Source organism: Labeo rohita, chromosome 16 (assembly GCF_022985175.1).
Source record: "Labeo rohita strain BAU-BD-2019 chromosome 16, IGBB_LRoh.1.0, whole genome shotgun sequence".
Classification (NCBI taxonomy): domain Eukaryota; kingdom Metazoa; phylum Chordata; class Actinopteri; order Cypriniformes; family Cyprinidae; genus Labeo; species Labeo rohita.
Window position 1 is genome coordinate 36,905,375 of NC_066884.1, and position 24,648 is coordinate 36,930,022.

General features: G+C 37.3%; 1 protein-coding gene across 1 annotated transcript; it reads left to right on the forward strand.

Moving 5' to 3' along the window:
- The first annotated feature begins 10,098 nt into the window (after positions 1-10,098).
- Positions 10,099-14,975, forward strand: tent5aa (terminal nucleotidyltransferase 5Aa). The gene is made up of 2 exons (XM_051132307.1): positions 10,099-10,891; positions 11,766-14,975. Exons 1-2 carry the CDS (start codon positions 10,466-10,468, stop codon positions 12,543-12,545), a joined length of 1,206 nt encoding a protein of 401 aa, XP_050988264.1. The 5' UTR covers positions 10,099-10,465; the 3' UTR covers positions 12,546-14,975.
- The last annotated feature ends 9,673 nt before the right edge of the window (positions 14,976-24,648 follow it).

The window sequence follows — 24,648 nt, forward strand, 5'->3', positions numbered from 1 at the left end:
AACAAATAATCAAAAAGAAAAGAACATTCAACATAAATGGAAGGAAATAAGGTACAGACAAATATCCAATATGCATCTACATACATGTCTATGTACTGTTTGTTTATAACTAATACATATAGTCAAATAAATAGGGGTGAGTAAATGTACTACAGTTATCATATTAAGGGTACACACCATAGACTGTAAAAAAAGATGGATGACTCATCTCCATTTCCTTCCACTATAAAAAAAAGTAAAGCCAAAACATCTCAGCATGGCCACTGTCATCTTGCGTCATTTGGAGCCAGAGTCTGCGCAGTAGTGATTTGTTTGGATTGGATCGGAGTAGTGTCACGAGTTGGATACGTGGTATCAAAGTCCCGCCCAAACTCCCGCAGACCCGATCGCAAGATCACAATCGTGATGCCACACCCCATTTTTATAGCATCCACTAACTCAAAGCAAACTTATTAGAAAAACATACATGTAAACTTACATCAGCATGATTAAAAACTACCTAAAACGATGGAAACTTTTTTTTAGTTTTTATTTAGTTTGTCTCGTGTTCCATTAGATTACATGGAGAAAACGGGGTTTATGACCCGGGCGAACAAAACGTTTTGCCTTCACTTTTCAGGATGTGCGGCACACTTGAAAATCGCAAAAGACTTCAATACTACGTTTTATTAAATAACTTGAGTTTGTTAATGAGAGAGAATCTCTCTTAGAAAATAAGTTTTTCTAAAGCTATGAGGTCCTTGATCATAACTAGTTCCTTGGACATTTTATTTAGTTCTGAATTTTCTCCTCCTAGGCTGTTGGTTCAATTCACATGAAACTTGATTTATCAAAGCAACGTGAAGACGTAAGCCATATAGACAGTCTAGCGTCAACCATTTTGACCATTTGACCCTGTATCTGCTCAATGCAATGTCCAAACGTAATGAAACTTGACACACACAGAACAGCTCAATTTGAGGATGCGCACCAATTTGTGTCCAAATCTGCCAATAGGGGGCGTTACAACTAAAAAACATCATTTAGGATAATTGGGACTTTTTTCCCTAGTCATCTCAATGGCAAAAGGTGTTTTAGATTACCTGAGTTCACCCTGCATTTTTCTGCTTGCCACTAATTGGCTATAACTAATATGAAGGTGTAGAAAGTTTCTAAGCAAATGTCCTCGTCGAGCACCTCTGCCTGTTTTAGCAGAGTCGTTGACTCAGTGTTTTTACAGTCGTCGGGGTCAGAGCAGAACGTGTCTCCAGTGACGTGACTTGAGTGATGTCAGCTCTCTTTCATTTGTCAAATTTGCGCTCATGCAGTCATCTCAAGCCCGTCCTAATGAATTTGATGTTTGGTGTGATTTGATTAAGCAGACGGTCCTTTCCTTTCGAACAAATCTCTTTCTTTGCATACGTTACAGTCATCAGAGTATGAAAAAGCGGCTGTTAGCGGAGTGCATCAGATGACCCCTCCAGAAATAAGTGCATGATGGTTAAGGGTCCTAATGTGCAGTAATTACTGTGACCGTTCAGTTCAAGCATCTGCCAGACACACAGTGAGGTGAATGATAATCACTTACTTGACTGATTTAGTCAGAGAGGAGAGATGATGCCCTGCCAGGTTACCGGATATAGAAGACACTTTTAAACTCTGTTATAGTCAGGGTGTGTCTTAAAATAGTGTTTCAATTGACTTCATACAGTTCAAAGCAGCATTTTTATGATTTTATGACAACTTACATCAATTAAACATCTATATAAAAATACACTTCAGCTCAAAAGTTTTTTTTTTTTTTTTAAAGAATAGAATACTGAATTTATTCAGTAAGGATGCTTTAAATTGATCAAAAGTGATGGCAAACATTTACAATGTTATAAAAGATTTCTATTTCAAATAATTGCTGTTCTTTTGAGCTTTCTATTCATGAAAGAATCCTGAAAAATAATATGAATTGGCTGCACAGATGTTTTCAACATCGATCATTTTCCAAACGGCTTGTCCTGTGTAGGGAAACACCGTGAGTAATGCAGCTCATTAGCCTGACGGATAAAGTAAATCAATTACTCTGTGTAGTTGTTTAAAGGATGAAGCATTTGATATGAAACTCCACAAAAGGAAATAGTTCAGAAAAACACGTCATCAACAAAAATGCAGTTTGATCTGTCTACTTCATGAAATCATTACAGTCTTGGACAAGCAAATGGAAACAAAATATTTAGATCTTCTAATGTTCTTAGTGTTGAATTGATTTATCGAATGTTCGCATTTGTTTGCTCTGAGATTTTATGGCGAAATGCATTCCTAAATTCCTCATGGAAAGTTGTAGTCAGCTTTCTGTATCGAGAAACCATCCAGCTATCCTGAAAATGTGCCCGGGATTCAAACCCAGCCCAACCCTCATGATTATGCCAATATGCAATATTTATGTTGTTTGCATGAATAACTTAGTTTTCTGCATATTGGTTAATGGTTTTATGTAATTAATGTTATCATTAAAAGAAAAGTTTGTCCAAATATGAAAATTTGCTGAAATTGTACCCCAGGCCATCTAAGATGTAGATGAGTTTGTTTCTTCATCAGATTTGGAGAATTGTGTCGTTTCATCAATTGCTCACCAGTGGATCCTCTGCAGTGAATGGGTGCCGTCAGAATAAGAGTCTAAACAGCGGATAAAAACATCACAAGAATCCACACCACTCCAGTTCATCAGTTAACATCTTGAGAAGATAAAAGCTGCATGTTTGTAATAAACAAATCCGTCATTAAGTCACTTTAAACATTGCTTCAAAACTCTAAAATACGGGTCCATACTCCATAATAACACATAATATCACTTCACTGAAAAAGTCATCTGGTCCGAATCAGAAGAGAAATCTGCACAGATCACGCACCATTTACAAGCCAGAACGGCTCCAAACAAATATGAGGTTGGATTTTGATGTGAGAGGACAACAGGAGATGGACTTTTTAACTGAAGGAAGCGGTATTATGGATCATGGACTTGGATTTTAGCTAGAAGCTACTGTTTGAAGTTAAAAATGTCTTAATGATGGATTTGCTTCTGACAAACATGCAGCTTTTGTCTTCTCAAGATGTTAACTGATGGACTGGAGTGGTGTGGATTCTTGTGATGTTTTTATCAGCTGTTTGGACTCTCATTCTGACGGCACCCATTCACTGCGGAGGATCCATTAGTGAGCAATGCTACTAATGATGGAATGCTACATTTCTCTAAATCTGTTCTCATAAAGCCTGGCTGTCTTGAATTTTCAACTTGGGTGGACTATTCTTTTAATCATGTTTTAATTGTTGTATTTTGATAATTATTTATCAAAAAGCATAAATAAAATGCTAAAAATGGTTCTGAATATCAGTTATTGGACATTTAAATATAATATAAAAATATTATTAAAGTGCTCGTATTATGCCATTTTAAAGGTTGCTAATATTGTTTTATGAGACTCCTAAAACAGGTTTACAAGGTGAAAAAACCTCATTTCTAAATGATCGTGCGAAGCAGTTCGAAGAATCAGTCTCTCTAAACCCCTCCTTTCCGTGAGCCCTCACTGCTGTGATTGGTCAGATGGCGCAGTCCTTTATGATTGGTCTACCGCGTACAGCGCGTCAAAAAACGAAACGCCCATTGCCATAACTGACTGACAGCCCTGGATACTTGTCAATACATAGAAAAGATGGCATCGATTTTACCATACCAATTCGAGCCAGAGTCTGCTTATGTAAGCGAACCGGGTACATCTCCATGTTGTAAACTTCAACATTGCGTAATGCATTTAGCGGCTTTCAGACCAAATGTGGAAAGCGCTGCGCTGGCCGCTGGGTTCAGTGCAGCCCTTCAGAGCACAGTGGCAAAAGTTAAACTCATTTGAACTTTGAGTGCGGCGTGCGCGGCTTGCGCTTGCGCAGCTTGCGCGCAAGTGGTGCGCTCCGCTGCGCGTGCACTTTGGTCGACGCAGAAACAAGTTGTCCTCGGGCGGCACAAGCAACTGAAATTACTGGGTTTCATAGCGCAGTGCTTTACGCATTCGGTGTGAAAGCCGCTTCGTGCGCCATCCTTTATCATTACTCCAACTAATGAGACAGACAGACAGTCAAGCTGCATCAATCACAAATTTTTAGACTGCAGTGGGCCCACAGCTGAACAACAGAACTACAGAAGCATGAGTTAGCCGGTTAACAAGACATGTGCAGGGTTGTTACACAACATAACATACACAACTACATATTTTGAACGATGGCTAGAAAATACAATATTAGATAGTAGATTCATCATTTGGAAGTGAATATAAAACAAATTTAGCGTAGGATACAGCATCTTCTCAACATGGTGTCGAGAAAATTGGAAATTTTGGAAATTTTACTGTTTGTGGGCGGGCAAGTTGTTTTTTTTTGATAGACAATAACTTTATTCGTCATGCACTGTTGGCTTCACAACTTTGCAGATAGTTTATGTTCACATACAGCTACATGACACACTGCATGAATGGTCATATTTGAAAAGGCATAATAGGAGCACTTTAAGTAATCTTGTTTACAGTAAAAAATAGTGGTTGATCCACAGAGTGTATTGTATTGTTTATGCATTATGCAATTATTACGCATTATATAAGCAAGATCATTTATTTCATCGTGTCGAATTGAGGTCAGCAGTCACTTTTTCTCTCTGACACTAGTTTTGATTTTACAAAGGAAAGAGTTACGAAGAGAGAGTGTTTGGAGTTTCTGCTGGAGTAGCTGTTAACCCAGATGCCCGGCTGCTCTGATCTCATTTGGCTGTCGTGTAGCCAGCAGTGTGGATTACCAGATTCTTCTTAGTCAACTGCTCTGAATAATTAAGGCTACGAGTGGAGTGTATTTTGAGCGTGCCCAGAACGTGCTTTACCCTTTCAGTGACGTCACTGATCTCCCACACGTTTGACCTCATGGGGGTTCCTCCATGCACGTGCCAGATGGGATTCATTACGAAGGCAGGGATAGTGTGTAGTGAGACAGAGACTTCTAAGAAAAACTGCATGTGTTGTTGGGCGAGGACTGATAATGCCGCGATCGGAAACACTCAGCTTTTCACAAAACGTAGAATCGGATTAGATGAGCTCCACTCAGTTCTATCCTCAAAGATCTTTCAGCAGAAAGTATTTTATTTTATTTTATTTTTTTATTGATAAAACTGATCATAGGCCTTTTCCGTCAATATTCACAGTTAGGTGAAAAAAGAGGTCAGTGTCTAACTTTAGCATTTTTATTTCCGTACTGTTATTTTTGGCACCCAACGAATGATTCGCCTATAATTGACTCTGAATATTAAAGGTGAATAGGAGAAATTATTTCACATAGAAACAGTTACATCACTTTTAATGACCTGACATGACCAGAATGAATGAACTCAGAAGGGAATGGAAATTCAATTCTGTAATGACTTGAATTCTGGTGTTCTCCCAAAACTAACTAAGCAGTAGTTACTATAGTTACTGAGGCTACTGGTCCAACAGAAAACCACAGTACAAATGACACATTCAAGCTCTCATGTTTATTTCTCTGTCTCCATGTACTACAGGGATTAACACAATTGCATTAAGTAAATTTGACCCATCAAAACATGTTCAGATACACATTTTATGTACACTCTGCAGCGATCGAACACAAAGCAACATCCAGGAGTTCAGAATGAAAACCGTGAGCTGAATGCAAATGACTCAGAAATCAGGAAATTGATTTCATTAGCAGCTCAGCTATGACATACTAGTGTCACCGGTATCATCTAGTAGCCATTTGACATTTACTAACAGTCATGAGGCATGATTCATGAACTAATATTACTGTAAATAGTGTCAGTTATACTTTAATTTAGTTCAGTTTAAGGCATGTTTGTATTTACAGTTGGTCATCTTGATTGATTAGCTGTCTGATCGAACACATAAATGTGTCTCTGCAAAGGGGTATACATTTTCATTTCTACATTGAATGCAAATGTAGTTTACTTCAATGAAAATGCCAATGCAAGGCCACAAATGTTCGGTTTAATGCTGTCTGTGCAAATTGCAATATTTGTTTATGATTAGATAGCAAACTGATTGCTAAAAACACATGAAGTAAGCAAATATGAGTACAACAGACATGTTTATATATCTCTAATTCGGTTTCCGCAGGGCGCAAGCAACAGTGTGGGTTTCTGAAGAAAGGAGAAGTTTAATGTAACTGATGATGACTGGTGAAGTTTTTGCCTCTTGCATATACAGACTTGCAGGTTACACATTTAACTATGAAATCACTGAAAAAAACATCCATACTCATGAGACATAAAAGTGCATGCATGAACACCTGTGTTCAGCGTGTTATTTCTTTAAACAAATATAATCAGCGGCCTGCCGTGTCAATAGCAGCTGATAGCTGACAGCCCATGTTGGTTATTTCATATAGAGAGCGGACATGCTATAAACAAGAGTTCAGCAGCAAACACGTTTGCACACTTAGTTTGATTTGTGAACATGTCAGCTGTAATCTCAATGTTTTTTGTTTATTAGGAAGCGGGTGTTTCTCAGCGAAGTGACTCATAGATGTGGTCTGTCACAGTAAATGAGCTGTTTACTGCCGGAGAGCCACAGCTCTCGTCTGGACACCTCAGACTTCTGGCCCGGTCAATTCTGAGTCACTCACTGAAAACTGCAGCTCATTTTCAGATGTGCTTCTGAGTGGGGGAGTGATTGGGAGCATGTGAGGGGTTTTTGGAAATATAAAACAATTAAGGCCTAAAATGATCTTAATCAGAGCAGAAAGTCTTAAGTTTATGAAGATGCATTTACTTGAGATGCAGATTGAAGACAAGTCTTGTAGAACATCACTTTTTGCAGTATAATCAAAAGGTACAGTAAACATTATTTTACTGAGTAATACTTATTTGTAAAATGAATGAAAAATTTATGGAAGTTATATTTTCAAAGTCCTTTCTCATGTAATTTAATGGTCTTGGTCTTCTTCTTCTTTTTTTTTTTTTTTTTAGGTCAAATCCTAGCCCTATTCATCCAAGTTTGCCAATAGAGAGCTGAAGGGATGATATTTTTGTAGGCCAAAAACCTGCAAACAATTTGAATTTTAGTACTTCTGGTTCCGTCGTCCCAATGTCAATGTTTTTTAATGGTTTTTTGGTTAAATGCCTGAAATAAGGTCTGTGTTGAACACAAGCTCAATATTTTCACATTTGTGACCCTGGACCACGAAACCAGTCATAAGGGTCCATTTTTTGAAACTGAGCCAAGATACAACTACTTGAAAATCTGGAATCTGAGGGTGCAATAAAATCGAAATATTGACAAAATCGCCTTTAAGGTTGTCCAAATGAAGTTCTTAGCAAAGCATATTATTAATCAAAAATTAAGTTTGGATATATTTACGGTAGGAAATTTATAAAATGTTCTCATTGAACGTGGTCTTTACTTAATATCCTACTGATTTTTGGCCTAAAAGAACAATCGATCATTTTGACCCATACAATGTATTTTTGGCTATTGCTACAAATATACCCGTGATACTTAAGACATCACTTTTGGTGGTTTTGTGGTCCAGGGTCGTATTTATTGTAATAAATAATGGTGCTGATGCTGAAGTCATGTGACCGTGGTGTAGTTTGTTTATAGCCTTCATAGCTTCTTCTTAGGCTATAAAACTCATTAGAGCTGTGTTTATTCGTGAAGATTATCATGATAAACAAAAGGTGTTAAGAATCACAGACTGTTGTTGGTCACAGAGTTTATTTTGTGCAATAATCCAAAATCCAGTGTAAAATCTTACTGGTTTTTATGAAAGGAACCATGATGTGAACTGACAGGCTGGCCTGTAAACGTACGTCATCATTAAAGCCAATCAGATTTTAGGGTGGGGCCCACAATGACCAGCTGTTCAGCTGTTCAGTTCAGCAATCCATATCTTCTAAACACAAAGTCCAGACTTGGCACGCATGGATGTCCTGAGGACTCATAACAAATAGTTTGTGATGGGGGTGCTGTAACTTAAGAAAATACCTGCAACTGGAAAGTATCTGGATGCTTTCTTTAAAATTTATCATTGTGGTCAGTTCTCCACTTTCCCTGATGATTTTTCCTCAGTGGAGATTACGGTGAGCGAATAAACTGAAGCACAGAATCAAACTCTTCCATTTCAATCCGACAATGTAGGAGTATACCTGCACTAGAAGATTGTATTTGGCTATTATCACGATAATATGAAAACCATATTTTTGCAAGTAAGAAACAGCTTAGGTGCAACGAATAAAACACTTCAGCAGTAGCGTTTAAGAATGCGGATGAGTACAGATATGAATATGGGTCGTTAATAGGTTACGCATTATTGCACACATCTCTTCTGCTGTAGGTCTACTAGTCTTGCTCATGGGGTTTAGCCTGTGTTAACCTAAATGGGATCAAACAGATTTAAAGGGCTGGGTGAGTGCAGTGACGCAGGGCTTTGTGTCCGCTGATGAATCCTGATTGACAGCTGCCCCACTCAGACATGAGCCGAAGACTCACCTCTGCCTTGCCTCGGTCTAACACAGACGTGACCGAGGTCCAAAAACTTCATAACCTTAAGTCTCTAAGGGGATTTAAGGTTATGAAGTTTGGACGTGGCACTTGGTGGCCTTTTTAAAAATGAATGCTCAGTAAACATTACAGTGATGTCCTGAGACGTACTTTTAAAAATAAAGCTTCTTTACTGGCATCAGTGGTTTCACGAAGAACCTTTAACATCCATGGAAACTTAACAATGCACAAAAGGTTCTTTATAGCGGAAAATGGTTCTTTAGATTATTAAAATGTTCCTCACACTCAGAAAAAAAGGTTCTTTTAAGAACTGCTTGCTGAAAGTTTTTTTATGGCATCACTGCCAAAACCCCTTTTCGGAAGCTTTATTTTTAAGATCAAAACCTGAAATAAAACAGCATGAGCATTTGATGCTTTACTGTGTAACTGACAAACATGCAAACTGTTACAAACTCACTGGAGTGAAATTGACTTTTAACAGTCTAAGTATGCTAACTGATGGAAATAGAGGTGTCCACAGATGTGTAACAAACCAGATGGAGTCATTTGTTGTTCAAGACGCTTTTCTATCACGTCCCTAGAGGGCAATAAAAGACACCAAACTTCCTGACATTGATTCTTCATTGACTTTGCATTATATTTACTTGCATTATATTTCATCTCACATGCAGATGTGCTAGAATGGCATTTTTGCATTTTCAGCCTCATTACTGCTTTTATTACACTTTCAAACAACTTCTCCATGATGTGCTTAATCTTAATAAATCATCTATCACCTTCTGAAGAGGAATTTCTTAATTGAGCTGAATGTGCATTTATAGTGTATTTCAAATCTGAAAAGTATATTAGAAAAAACTGTACTTGCACATTATGTAATATTAATGAAAAGTGCACTTAAAGAAAAACACTTTCACGACTGTTTCTTAAGACACCAAAGTACACTTTTAAAAAGTACACTACATAAAATTGTCAAGTTAAAAGTTTTATTCTAAAATACATTTTAAGTCATTGTTTTAATGTTTTTAATGGTTATGTCATGTTTTTAAGAAGTGCACCTATTTTTGTGCATTGACTAACATGCATGCACATGTAAAATACTTGATTATAAATTGAGCTATAGTGAGTTAATCAGTATTACAGTTAATGCATTGGTTATATTAAAATATGTGATGCTATACAAAACCAGTTTTAAGCAGAACGGATGTATTTGTAGCAATAGACAAAAATAGACTGTATGGGTCAAAATTACCGCTTTTTCTTTTGTCAAAAATCATGTTCCGTGATATATATAGATATTTTGTACAATATCAAAATGTAATTTTTGATTAGTAATATGCATTGCTAAGAACTTTATTTTGACAACTTTAAGGCGATTTTTTTTTTAGGTATGTGGAATCCATGATATATAAATCTCATTCTTTTGAAGAAAAATCCTCTTGTAATCCAGGGTCGCAACTTTATTATTACAAATGTGTAATGACAAAATATAAAAATGTCAATGCCAATGTACCATAAATGCTTGTCAGTATTATTATATCAGTACTGTTATCTTAATGTAGGCAATGTATCTGTGTGCTAAATGACTAAATGTGAGTTTGAGCGCGCAGCTGTTGAGACATGAGTCGTGTGTTTTCATTGGGTTGCCGCTGTGTGTGTGTGAGTCCTGAAGTGATAGGCGTGACCCGAGGCGCACAGAAAGCTTCAGCACTGCCATACTGCTGTCATACTACACAGCACACTCTCCAGCACTGCGTGCGCGGACGGATGACAGTCTTTGCAGATTCAGACAGAATAAGGACAGACCGCAGCAGCGTCTCGAGTTCATTAGCCTCGTGTGAAGCGCATTATGCGTCTCCTCAGCTCTCCTCGTAACATCTCCAGGCAGTAGAGCGATCGCCACTTCCCTGACTCCTCCAGCAGACGCGACCATGGCTGAAGAGGACAGCGCGATCGGACGCGTTTCAGACTCGAGCACGGACAGCACGAACTTCAGCGTGTTAAGCTGGGAGCAGGTCCAGCGTCTGGATGTCATCCTGACCGAGAGCATCCCGATCCACGGCCGAGGAAACTTCCCCACGCTGCAGATGAAGCCGCGGCAGATCGTGACGGCGGTGCGGAGCCGCATGCGGGAGCAGCGCATCCATGTGCGGGACGTGCGGCTCAACGGGTCCGCAGCCAGTCACGTCCTCCACGAAGACAGCGGGCTCGGCTATAAGGACCTGGACCTCATATTCTGCGTGGACCTGAAGGGAGAGACGGAGTTTCAGATCGTCAAGAACATAGTTCTGGACTGTCTGTTGGACTTTTTACCTGATGGGGTAAATAAAGAGAAAATCACACCGTTGACCCTTAAGGTGAGTGCTCAAATTTTTGAAGGTAGTGGACAAACGGACTTGACAGGTTCAAACTTTCAGTTTATATTTTAGGCACTTGGTACCTGGTTTTACCCTACAATAATATATATAATTTATCCTACTATAATTTTAACAGTTCCTCGTTCGTTATCGTTAAAAGTGCAAATATCCAAATGGTTTTTTACAGCCAGTTATTTTTGTGTGCAGAATAGAGTTAGGTTCTTCTTGTACAGTAATCATTGCAACACTAAACATAACATGCGTTATAATAGTAGTCATGTTTATTTTTATATTTATGCGCAGTTGTTTTGCCATCTTAATAGTCTTTTGGGCTGTTTCTAATTTTAAGATTTAATATTTCACACTTGAACACAAACTAATGGTTTGTTTTTCTGTAAACACTACAGTAAACAGTGACTTTACTTTAGCTTTGAGGGGCGCCATTTATTATTTATCAGCAAACCTTTGAATAACCGGTTCAAACCGAATCTTTAACAATACTTTCTGGATTTTAAAATACTTAGCAAATATGAAGTACAGCATTTAACACCGAAGGACACTGCTGCCACTGCTTGATTTTACATGTCATGTGTTTATTTGTGATTTTTCATTCAGTTACTTGAGATCAATTGCATGGATCCCAGTGACATTTAGAAGAAATGCAATTAGAGTAGTTTACTGATAGCCTGGTGAAATGTTGGTTTTCTGTCAGTAAGAGGATTGCGCTAAAGCAGGGTAAAGCCAATCGAGCGTTCTCAGCCTCTTAGATCTCCTGCGAGAGGTAATGATGGAGAACTGATATGGTGAATGGATGTGCATTTGGTGCATTTTGTATTATTTTAATGCTAAAACAGTTCCTTGTGTTATTTTGCAGGAAGCATATGTGCAGAAGATGGTGAAAGTGTGCAATGATTCGGACCGCTGGAGTCTCATCTCTCTCTCCAACAACCGGGGCAAAAACGTGGAGCTCAAGTTCGTGGACTCCTTGCGCCGGCAGTTTGAGTTTAGTGTCGATTCTTTCCAGATTAAGCTAGACTCTCTGCTGCTGTTCTATGAGTGCTCGGAGAACCCCATGGCCAAAACGTTTCACCCCACCATCATCGGCGAGAGCGTGTACGGAGACTTTGGCACGGCGCTGGACCACTTGCGCAACAAGGTGATCTGCACGAGAAACCCAGAGGAGATCCGAGGGGGCGGCCTCCTGAAATACTGCCATCTTCTGGTCAGGGGTTTCCGAGCCGCCTCCGAGTCGGAGATGAAGTCTCTCCAGCGCTACATGTGCTCCCGCTTCTTCATCGACTTCTCGGACATCAGCGAACAGCAGCGCAAGCTGGAGTCTTACCTCCAGAACCACTTTGTGGGCTTGGAGGACCGCAAATACGATTATCTAACAACGCTGCACGGGGTGGTGAACGAGAGCACGGTGTGTCTGATGGGACACGAGCGGCGGCAGACCCTCGGGCTGATCGGCATGCTGGCGGTCCGTGTGTTGGCCGAGCAGAACGTCATACCCAACGTGGCCAACGTCACTTGCTATTACCAGCCCGCCCCTTATGTAGCAGACGGCAACTTTAGCAATTACTACATTGCCCAAGTCCAGCCAGTCTTTACCTGCCATCAGCAAACCTACTCCACATGGCTACCGTGCAACTGAACGCCAAAAAGATGAGCTGAATCATTGCATTGTTGTACTCGTTTTGCAACTGACCCTGAGTGTTACCGTCCACTTCCCTAATGTGCATCAGTGCTTGAGCGAAATGAATGGGGTTTGTTTCGTTATCTGAAATGAGATTGCTAACACGACTCTGCCTTGCCTAATTCTCGGCCGATCGTGAGGTTTTATACTTACTAAGCATTCTCAAGTGCATTTCTGACAGGTTGACACATCGAATCCCAGTCATTAGATGCATGAGAAGGGTAGTGTGAGGAAAAAGTGTTTGGAAAGCTTCAGTTGCACCCTTTAGTCCAAATGGAAACCGACGCATCGCTAAGAACCTTTTATTTACAAAGACTCTCTGAATGAGGGGAAAAAGTCAAAAACTACAACCAGTTTGTACAAACCAAAGATTTTAAGATTGTATTTTTTTATACCCAGACTATCAGCTGATAGTGCTGTCTATATTTGTACATGTGAATGCATTCGAAGTGCCTAACGTCAATGCAGTACGCCGAGGTGAGCAACCTCAAAATCGCGAAACGTGACAAAGGGACTAAAAGCTTGTGAATGTACATGATGTGTCTTGATTTACAACCACCATGTCGTATTTGTTTGCAGTTCAGTCTCTATTAATTGAACTCTTAATTTATTGTTTCTGAGCAGCGTCCACAAGCCATCTTTTTAGTGTAGTTGACATTTGCACCAGCTTAACAGCAGACCGTATGATCACACGGTGAGAGCAGAGGGCACATGCATGCCAGAGTACATCCCGAAAAAAACAAAGAAAAGACTTGTTTTGTGGCGAGAGCGAAGTTTGTTTCCGGACTTTCTAGATGAAAGGTATTTGCAGAAGCACCTCTGATGTATTTGCTGTAACATCCAAGCAGGGAATTCGACAGCTCCCGCTGAAGTAAAACCCGCTGTGTTCCTGCGCCCCCGTCACAGCTGCTCCGCCGGCTGAACCTGACCCCGCGTTCACCCGCTGTTAACAGAGTGTTAACCTGTTCTTGATTAATAGCGCTGCGGAAGGAAGCAGGCGGGGCCGTGGCATATATGTTTAGACTTGACAAAGAGACTTGAGAGGAGAGGGAAGAGGAAAGCGAGAGTGTGAGGGAGAAGCGAGACGCAGACGAGAGCGAGCGAAAGAGGGAGGGAGGGCTGGAGAGATGGGTGCAGCTGGTGAAGGGGTTTATCTCCTTCGACAAATGTCTTTTAATCAATACAGCTTATTTCATTACTATGGGCAATTTGGCTGAACAGACATGAGGATTTAATAGGACTGAGAAGCACGGATTAGTTTGCTTCGCTGGAATGCAAACTTTGCAGTCGAGTTTCCAATATTCCTCATATCACAGTGCGCAACTGAAGTGCACTCAGTTGTAGACAGTTTGCCGTAATAAAGAGTAAATAAGCAGAAATAAGCTTGCATTTGCAGTGCATAACATGGACTTCTGATTATTTGATATTTTTTAAAGGGGTCATAACATCCACTCATAATATTTTAGTTTCTGATTGAATTTTATACAACCATTTTTATGACCTCTTCCTGATCTTTAGATGCAAAGGAACTCTAAAAAACATCATGTCGAACCCTGTGATTTGTTCGGCTCATACACAAGCTTTGGGTTTGCTGTCATACTCTTTGTTTCTGATCACGGTGGACATCATTGATGTGTAAATAATGTATTCATCTGTCCACTGTCAGAAAGTTGCGGATGACTAGTTTGAATAAATGCCATTTTTGGACTGGGAAGCAAGTTTTGGTTTCTAAAAGTAAAAGTAGGCTTACTCCCAAATGTATTTATCAGCCGAATCCCTTTCAGCTAAAATATGTAGTTGAAGTACATTTCAGAGATTTTAAGTCAATATTTTAATAATTACAATAACAACAGCTGCATGCTCACAGATCTCTGACTGACTGATGTCAGGTGAACAAATAAAAACAAAACAAACAATCTTTGTTATAAGTGCTTTGTTATAATTATTTTTATTTCAACAAAAATAGATGACTGCTATACCATGCAAATCATGTTTTAATACAACACTTCAGTCATGCAGTTAGGTATAGCTTTTCAAAAATCATAGTCACGTGACTGAAATTTGTTGTATTAAAATATGATTCACAAGCTGTATCATGCACGGGATTCATCAATTTTTGTTAGACCGTTTGCTTTGCTTTATTCCTATGCTCCTGCTTATATGACTTACCAGGAGTTGCAGTAGTATTTTTTTTTATTATTTTATTTTAAAATAATTTATTTGGATTCAGAAATTATTTTGAATGAATTATTATTATTAGGATAAAACAAAATTTGTTTCTTCATAATGTGACCCTTTTAAAAACATCAATGGATGCATTTCTGAAGAATTTAAGACATGGCTGTTGAAGTGAATGGCATTTGCATTAACTTTTGTTTTTTTTTTTTAGTCAGTGGTATCTGCAGTATTTCTAAAGCCTGATTCTGTGCTGATCATGATGTTCACATGTCTCACCTCTTTTAGTATTTTACATGTCTGTGGTTCTCACTCACCCTCCAGTTTGTCTTAACATTTTGACGGTTTCCTCTGGAGTTTGCTGGCAGTCGGATGTTTGACTCGCTCTGTGAAGTTTGAGTTCCTTTATTCTCGGCATTTTCAGATGATGCCAAATGCTTAGTGTTCAGACGTCTTGTAAAAAACAACAGCAACGCATTTTTAGGACGAACGCACATTATGCTTGTTTTTCTTATTGCATCAGTGAATTTAATTGTCAATTTGCTTTGAATTCTTTGTTAAAGCTGCGAAATGTTTTTTTTTTTTAACTGCTTATTTTGTGCAGAATTTTTGTGCTCAATTGGTTCAAGATTTGAAATGTTTTCCTCAATAAAAAACAAAAAAGAAAAGTACCGAATGCAGAATGTCCTTTTGTTGCGTTTTACAGTTTATTGTAAATTCTCTCAAGACTTTTCATTATGTTCACTTATGACAGTTTTGTTTACTATGTAACTCTGTTTTCTCAATTATTTGAGGAAATCTGAACACCTCTCTGTTTTTGGACCCAGTTTCCAGCATATAAAATAAGAATTCAGTCAAAGAGCCAAGAGAGCTTTATGCTGGATAAGGGAGTTTATGAACCAAAAAAGAGGCCATGTGTCCCATAGACCAGCCAAATCAAGCAAAACAGCCTTTACATTTTTTAAAATTATGTATTTGTTTTATTATGTTTTCTGCATCACTTGCAGCATCTAACAGAATTGTAGGAAGAAAAAAAGGAGAAAGACATAAGAAAGCAATTTAATGTAAAATGGCATTTATTATATAAATAATGTGAATGTACTCTGAATTTAAACTTTGTAACTATATGGAATAACTAACAGTAAAATAAAAGTAAATAAGTGCAAAATTGTTCCATGATTGAAAAAAGGTATAATTTTAGAGGCAGTAGAACCTTCTAATCTTCAGATCTTAATTTTATATTAAACTCCACCATCGGATTTCTTCCAGGGATGTTAAGATGATGCATAATGTATTAGCACTGGATACCTTTCGGCATTTAAACGTCACAGGCAGAATGAAACATAAGGACTTACGACCTGTCATGACAAAGCCAGCAATAAAAAATTCTCATATGGCTGAATTATACGTTTTGAACACAAACCACAAACAGGTCAATCGAAAAGGTTGTTTGGGGTGAACTGCGTCAGTAACTGTGTGACTTCCACTGGTTTTACAGGGGCGCAGGCTTCGACAGCAGCCGCACTCAGTGAGCAATAAACATATATATGTGTGTGTGAGATGACATTTGTGTAAAGCCACAGTCTGCTGGACATGGATATGACATCAGCAGTCACCCGGGGCAACCAGACCTTTAGACGGGTCAACCTTTAGTGCCCGCTAAGAATAGAGCCACTATCGCTGTGTATTTCTGCTTGATTGATGCGCGGTGAGCAATCATTTTGTCAAATGTGACGTCACAGCTCTGGCGTTGCGTACGGGTCAGTGGACTTTGGACTCAGTGTTGACGTATGCAAGTGGAAACACTAGCTCTCGTCCTCGTTTACACAGGCGGCTACCTTCTAAGACAGCATCCTAACCATCATGGAATCTCATAAATTACAGATGATCACGTTAAACATGCAGAAACTCTCTTAATGGTCAATTGAACATCACTAAAATAGCACTCCTGACTTGAAGCACACAGAGACATGACTCAGAGTCTAACTGCCCATTTGAAATGTCTTAATATTTTAATTCCTTTTTAATTTGACATTTTATTATACGTTTTAGTCATTTTGTTGTGTGTTTTTGTTATTTTTTATTAGCGTCAATATAATTGTATGGATTTTTATTTCAGTTTGAATTATTTTAGAACATCTAAATGAAAAAGAAAAACTAAACTAAATTAAAAACTAAATTAAAAAGAAATATGCTGCCTTAGCAACCAACTGAAATAAAATAAATGTAGTTTTATATTTTATCTTATTTCAGTTATTAGTGGTTTAATTCTATTTTAATTTCATTAAATGTTTTAGTCATTTTGTTGAGTTTTTTATTTATTTATTTATTTTAGAATAAGTCCATAGTTTTAGTAGTTTTAGTCAAGCAAATAATGTTAAATAATAAAATAAATATGTTGCACTGGCAACCAGTTGAAGTACTATAACTATAGTTTTATTTTATTTCAGTTCTTTTATTTTGTTTTCATTTTAATGTCATTAAACATTTTAGTCATTTTGTGTTTTTGTAATTTTTATCTTTTTTAATAATTTGATCATTTATTATATTAATTACTTTATTATGTCAAGATAAACTAAATGAAAAAGAAATATGTTGCACTGGCAACCAGCTGAAATACAATAAATATATTTTTATTTTATTTCTGTTTTCATTTTAATTTTATTAAATGTTTTAGTCATTTTGTGTTTTTGTCATTTTTATTAGTTCCTGATCTACTATATTCAGTACAATTTTATTGAATTTTATTACAGTTTTAGTTATTTTAGTACATCAATTTAAAAAAAAACAACAACTTTTGTGCTTATAATTACTATATAAATACTACTAGTATTTCTATATTATTACAGTATAAATAGCCTACTAAAAAATTATCATAACCCACACCCTAACCATGCATTTTTACAAAAATACACACATACATACAGTTTTTTTTTTACAAATGAACAGATCCCCAAAAGGAGATTTTGTCAGATTTTGTTCGTTTTTTTTCAAGGCGTTCTGGGACAGCCTCAAGTGTGGAGGACACATGCGGCGCTGCCTTTGAGTTTGGCCAAAATGCCTTATCTTCATAATTTTGATCAGTCTTCACATCAAAGAGTGCCTGACGCAGTCTGAATGCTCTCTAGGTAGGCTGCTCAGAGCTGAGGTTTGGATCAGAGCAGCAGGCTTCTGATCTTCTTTATGATCCTGAGCAGCCACAGGAGGGAACACATGAAATCACGAGCCATTTGATGAGTTTATTTTTGAAATTGGAGCCCAGCAGAAACTCTGGCAGTCTCGGAGCGACGTGAACTGTTGCTCGGTTCTTGACTGGTAGGTATAGCGTAGTGAGTACTGTCAGAATCGTCAAAGACGTTCCCTCCGTCGCCTAATGCGTTTTCCAACCGTGGACTGGAGGGCCGCCGGCTATTCCACGGGACCTTTTCCCTCTCGTTTCCGTGAGGCATTTTTTCCACATGAAGAGATTTATGGAATTGGAGAAACGCTGAAGGAAAGTGACACTGTTTCCCAGAGCAAAGCCCCCGTCCCAGTGTTGGTGCCGAGGAATTACCTCCACATCCAATAACTCAGCGCCCGATGCAGGCTGCCATTCAGCCTCAGCAAAACAAACTCGCTTCTTAAAACACACCTTCAAAGTAAAATACACATATATCACATATATGTATAAAAACATCAGTGTTTAAAAGTTAATAGGGTCTTACGATTTTTAAAGTTTGAAAAGTAGTCTCTTCTGCTCACCTAGGCTGCATTTATTTGAACAAAAACACAGTAAAAACACTAATAATGCGAAATATTATTACAATTCAAAATAACTGTTTTTAATGTGAATGTATGGTGAAATCGAATTTATTTCTGTGATCAAAGCTGAATTTTGTCACGTGATCCTTCAGAATTCATTCTAATATGTTGATTTGCTGCTCAACAAACAATTTATGATTATTATCAGTGTTGAAAACAGTTGTGCTGCCCAGTATTTAAGTGGAAGATATATAAGTGGATTTTGATGAATGTAATGCATCCTTGCTGAATAAAAGGATTAATTTCTTTAAAAAATGGTATATAGAACTAATAATGAAAGCCTGGACCATTCGAACACAACAAGACTACATAAATACAGTGTGTGTTTTAAAAACTAAATTAAAAGTATCAAGTAAAAGTAAAAGATGTGTACCAAGAGGTTCAAAAGAAACTTTATTTTGTTTAGTTTCAATATAAATAGTTACAATGAAAATTAGATTTAATTTTTTATTTTTTTTTTATTTCTGTACATTTGAGGTTTACCAGATTGCAACCGACAGTATTTAGAGGAAAAACTATAATTTCCATAATACACGTCTTTGTTTGGAAATGACAATGTCTAAGCGAGGCGGGTTTATATATATGGCACATTTTATTCACAATGGTAATTCCAAGCACTCCACATAGACATGATATACTGTAGAGAAAGAAAAGTAAAATTAGTTTTTAAATACATACATTCTCCAAACCATTTGTCCTCTGTAGGGTTTTAAAATCAAAAGACATAAAAGTGAATTAGAAAATAAAAATAATTCCAGCTTGGAACATGGATTGTGAAAAATAAGAAGTAGAATTAAATGGACATAAATTATTCTAAATAAATAATTGAAGTAACACCATATCCATGGCATGGTTTACACTTAGTACCAGTGTAAACAGGGTCCAAAATTATTTTTTGATCATGTCACTCAAACCATATTTAAAGGCTGCCAAAAACTAATTGCAGCTGTAATGTAAAAACTCTCAGAAGACTGATGTTAAAGGAGAAAAACTCACTTCCAGAACAAAATGTACAGATCATATTACCCCCAACCCCCCCTTGTCATCCAAGATGTTCATGTCTTTCTTTCTTCAGTCTTAGAGAAATTATGTTTTTTGAGGAAAACATTTTAGGATTTTTCTCCATATAGCGGACTTCAATGGTGCCCGCGAGTTTGAACTTCCAAAATGTAGTTTAATTGCAGCTTCAAATGGCTCTAAACGATCCCAGCCAAGGAAGATGGGTCTAGCGAAATTATCATTTATTTTCTAAAAAACATTTACAATTTGCATACTTTTTAGTCTCAAATGCTCGTCTTGCATAGCTCTGTGATGTGCATGTGAACTCTGTGTAATCCGGGTCAATGCATTTAGGGTATGTCGAAAAACTCCCATCTCATTTTTTCCTCCAACTTCAAAATCGTCCAACATTGCTGTTTTACCATTTTTTTATGAAGGCTGTTTGATCTTCTTTGCATGTTCACTTTGTAAACACTGGGTCGGTACTTCTGCAGCGATGTAGGACGATTTTGAAGTTGGACGAGAAAATGAGATGGGAGTTTTTCTGTATTGACCTGAAATGTTTTCCTCAAAAAACATAATTTCTTATCAACTGAAGAAAGAAAGACATGAACATCTTGGATGACAAGGGGGTGAGTACATTATCTGTACATTTTTGTTCTGGAAGTGAACTTCTCCTTTAATGCCAGGTGAAGCAGAGCCTGTAATTGTTTGACGACGCTGCTAGGTAAGTATATTTAGGTGCCATTTGCGAAGTTATGATGAAGTTTTCCATCATTTGGCCTTGTAAGACTGAACAGGAAATGTCCACGGATTAAACCCTGGGGGACTCCAGTTTCAGCAGTTTAGTTTTAGTAAATATTCTCTATTCCCATCACACACAACTCATACACAAGATGAAACTCTCATGAGGGAAGCACATGGCTGTACTGTGGAAAAAATAAAAAAGGTGCATCCTGTGGAAAAGAAGTGCTATGGATATAAGATGAAATGAAGGTAAGATGAGCTTTTGAGAGAGGTGTGGTGCTGCGAAAGGACAAAGGATGTGTGTGTCAGGCCTGCTGTGAGTGTTTTCTCATTGTTGTGCATGTAACTCGTTTCAAACAGACTGGGTGGACTAAGAGAGAGAGAGAAGGTGATCCCTGTGTCTGTGGGATTACAGTCATTAGAGTTAGCAGGTTTGCGTTTAGTCACTAGCTGCTGCTGAGATAATCACTTATACATGCAGGGCAATAGGAAAGTAGGGTAAACCCACAGACAGATGAGACATGGAGCTAATGGAAATCCACAGAGCTGATGGAATCTGTCATTAGGACTCCCAAAGAAATATTTTGCTGCTCAGACACTGCTGTTTCATTTAATTATGTCGTTTAAAGAGGTAATAGAATTGCTCTCTTAATATTTCACAATCAGAGTTTTTTCTACTATGAAAACATACTGTAAGCTGCAGACGGACTATTTATTAAAACGGCTCATTCAGAAATCTTAGCATTTTTGATGTCAGACCCTGAAAGGTGATCACATGACCTCTGTTGGTTTTTCAGTAACCTGGCTCACACAGTCATGCTGAGGTACAATAATGCAGAGGAAGCAGTGTAGATAGTATTATTGCAAAATAGCAGAAGAAGAACAAGCGATAAGACTGAAATGTGGTGTCAACGCTTGTGTAAAGCAGCTGCCGAAGAGATCTGATCATTTCAGTCTGATCTGGTTGGTTTTTGACACTAAAAACTTTACATCTTTAGTATACCAGAAGTAAATGAATATATGAATGCATATATACAAGATCTGTGAAATTGCAAAGGATTAAAGTCTCAAACCCAAAGAAATTTTTTTTTTAAAAGTTAAGACTCAGCCACGCCTTCCTAAAACAGCTAATTCAAACACGCTCCCACATATCTACATCACGGAGCGGGACGATTTGCATAACACCGCCCAAATGTATACACAAAGAAAGAAGGTGTAACTTTTATTCTCGCTGTAATGTTGTTGTTGAAGATGCTGTGTGTTTCGCTGCAAAAGTACTTTGGCCTTTTAAATGAGTACACAGCTAGAAATTAGTGGTTAAGTTATATTTAACACTGTTCCAGAACAGTACAATGCAAAAATTCAAGTGTGTGCAGCGCATTTTATAAAGTGGGGCAGTTCCAATGTTGCAAAGACAGTCTGTCACTTCTGACTCACAGCCTGTAAGTACATTTTTATATTTAAAGAATTTGCTGCTGACTATTCAAAAACGAGTTTTGAGCAGTGTAGAGTAGTGCTTGTTTGTCGTTTTTACGATCACACATGCAGACATGGTGTTATGTTTACGCAATGCGTAAAAAGACAGTATGAGTCATTATAATCAGTAATTATGTCCTCACTGGATCCAACAAATGCCTCATTTATAATGGGTTTTATTGTTTTTGTCATCACAAAATGTTAAGGGGCGTAACATTTCCATCACACACTTCGGTATTCGGCCAATGACAACGCACTAAATAGCTGGCTAATTAGAGAACACCGCGCTTTTTGCGGAGAGTCAGGAAAGCACATGAATACATGCGTTTTATGTGTCCTACCCAACAACAAGGGACTTTTTCTGCCAGTTTTGAGACTTATCTACAAAGCAATAACACACTGAGGTAGTAAGTGCAGTGTCTTGTTCTCAAATTGAAAACAAGTGGTCACAGGAAACATCCTCCTTCAATTTTAATTTCAACCTTTTTTATGGTCTACCAGAGGAAGAAAGAAAGAATATATGGGTCATTCCACGAAATTGGTGTCTTTTCTACTTGAAAAACTTATAATCTAAAATATTTTTTATCAGCATTTTTACAACATTTAATATCAATATTTAAATAGCTATGAAATGAAGACACCTTAAAATGACAAGAAACTGTATCGTGCCATCTCAGGCTATGTAATTTATAATTTTATGAGTATTTTTCTCCCTCATGTTTTAGTATTTTTGTCAACCCTGTTACCAACAGCAACATATAGTTTAATTAGAGCTATGTGATAGTAAAAAAGAAAATCATAGTGAGGGACAGGCCAAAAAACTTACCTATATCAGCATAAATGCTATTTAAATGATTTAAAATAATATTTAATTGACTTTTTATGTAATATTGATAAAAGCATACAATTTTAATGTTTTTAAATCACAAATGTATTTGTTGTTATATTAATTCTACGTATTCTTAGGGACAAATAAATATAATATATATATACACGGTTACTTGTAATATGCTGCTAAATTATATTCTTCCTCAGTATTTTTTCTTGTTTTCCAGTAAAAAAAAAAAAAAAACAAATCTAATAAATTATTATTAAATCAAGATACATTTACTTGAGAAGCAAAATGACTTAATATACTGAGTCTTGCTTTTTTGAAAAATAAATAAATAAATAATTAAGTCAAGTCTTTATATATGAGGTATTGAAAATAAACTTAATACAAAAAGAAAACAAGATTATCTTTAGTCCTTTGGCAGATAATTTGTCTTATTTTAAGCAAAAATTACTTCATATTACTTTTGATAAAATAGTCATTTTGCTTCTTAAGTAAAAGGTTTGCATAACAACGTCAAAACGATCCCCATTCACACTAAAAACTGTAGCACACTGCATGTCTGCACACAGACTGAAAGCATAATGCATTTGCATGATATCTCTTGCTTTCACAAATTTTTGTAGTTTTGTAGAGACATGAACGGTAAGTAAAAAAATAAAATAAAATGCTTTTTGCTCTTGACACTTTTAAAAATGTGGTTTTCAGGCCCCCAAAATGCTGTTGTTGTGTAAATGAACAGCCAAAATGCATGCATTTGTTTTCATTTTTAGTTGAAAATGTGTTGTGTAAATACTCCCTAAGTGTACCTAGATTTAAGAATGTTCAGATTCTTTGTCCTGTACTGTCAAAAAAGAAAAAAAAAAAAAAAAAAGTGAAAAAGAATAAGAAAGAAAGTAATTTTTTGCAGTAGTAATAGCACAGGTCTCCCCAACTACAACCAGGAATCATCCATTCACTGCAAATATTTGACAATTATCCACTCAAATGAAAAGTTTAAAGCCAAAGTTCTGTTCAAACCACTAACCCCAAGCATGAGCAACAGTAAGTGATGCTTGCAGTAATGAGAATGAAATGAAACACTGTTGTTGGTTTTCCTCTTCCTCTTTTCCTCTTTATCAACAGTCATCAATCAGACATGAGCGCAGCTGCTTTAATAAGGTCATTTCTGCATGCTGGAGGAGGATCACGGTCCGTCTCGCTCTCTCAGAGGTTTCCACAGAGACAACAGGCACAGAGTGAGTCACTCCGCAGCACACAACACTAAACGTCATCAGGGTTCATGTGTAGGAAAGTACTGAGTGGACGAGTGGACCCGAGCAAGTGTTTCTTGACGCAGCAGGGTGTAACCAAATGTTTACTATAGGCGTACGTGACATTTGCGATATAGGCACCATCATAAACAAACATGACGCATTCCTTCATGCCTCATAATCCACTAGAATGCCCTTACAAGTACAATATGTTAAACACAGTTCTGACACAGCAGTAAATGATTTAAAATAGAATTCAAATGTGCACTTATTTCTATATTTTAGGAAAATGTTAAAACCATTTAAATATACCTTATGAATTGAGTAAATGTAAGTAAAATGTTGAAGTGGACCTGAATAACAATATATAGGATCATATATTTGGATCTAAATTTACCTAACACATTAAGGATGTTAAAATATAATTTGTTAGTCAAATGCTATTTTTTAGGCAATAATTTTGGTATGTCTGAATCAAATAATCACTTTACAGGATTTTCTTTTTCTGGTGACAGTAGCTAATACTTTGTTATAGTTTTATTGTAGTAACAGTTGCTGTAGTAACCAGGGTCAAATCCGCTTTAGACACAATATTTAGATTACTGGTTGACCAAAATGGGTTTTTTAAAAGGTTTATTCGTAAGTGATTACATTTGATCCCCTCTAGTCCTGAGCATTATGCCATTTTGGAGGAAATTATTGTTCTTGTGGTACATCAAGTTCGCTCTAAGAAAAGTCTGTAAAAATGGCTCTCAAAGCACTGTGTAAATATGAAGGA

Bases quoted from the DNA above. Each gene is read 5' to 3' on its own strand.
- tent5aa (XM_051132307.1), top strand. From the start codon at position 10,466: ATGGCTGAAGAGGACAGCGCGATCGGACGCGTTTCAGACTCGAGCACG. The intron at 10,892-11,765 runs GTGAGTGCTCAA...GTTATTTTGCAG, and splicing joins TCACACCGTTGACCCTTAAG to GAAGCATATGTGCAGAAGAT.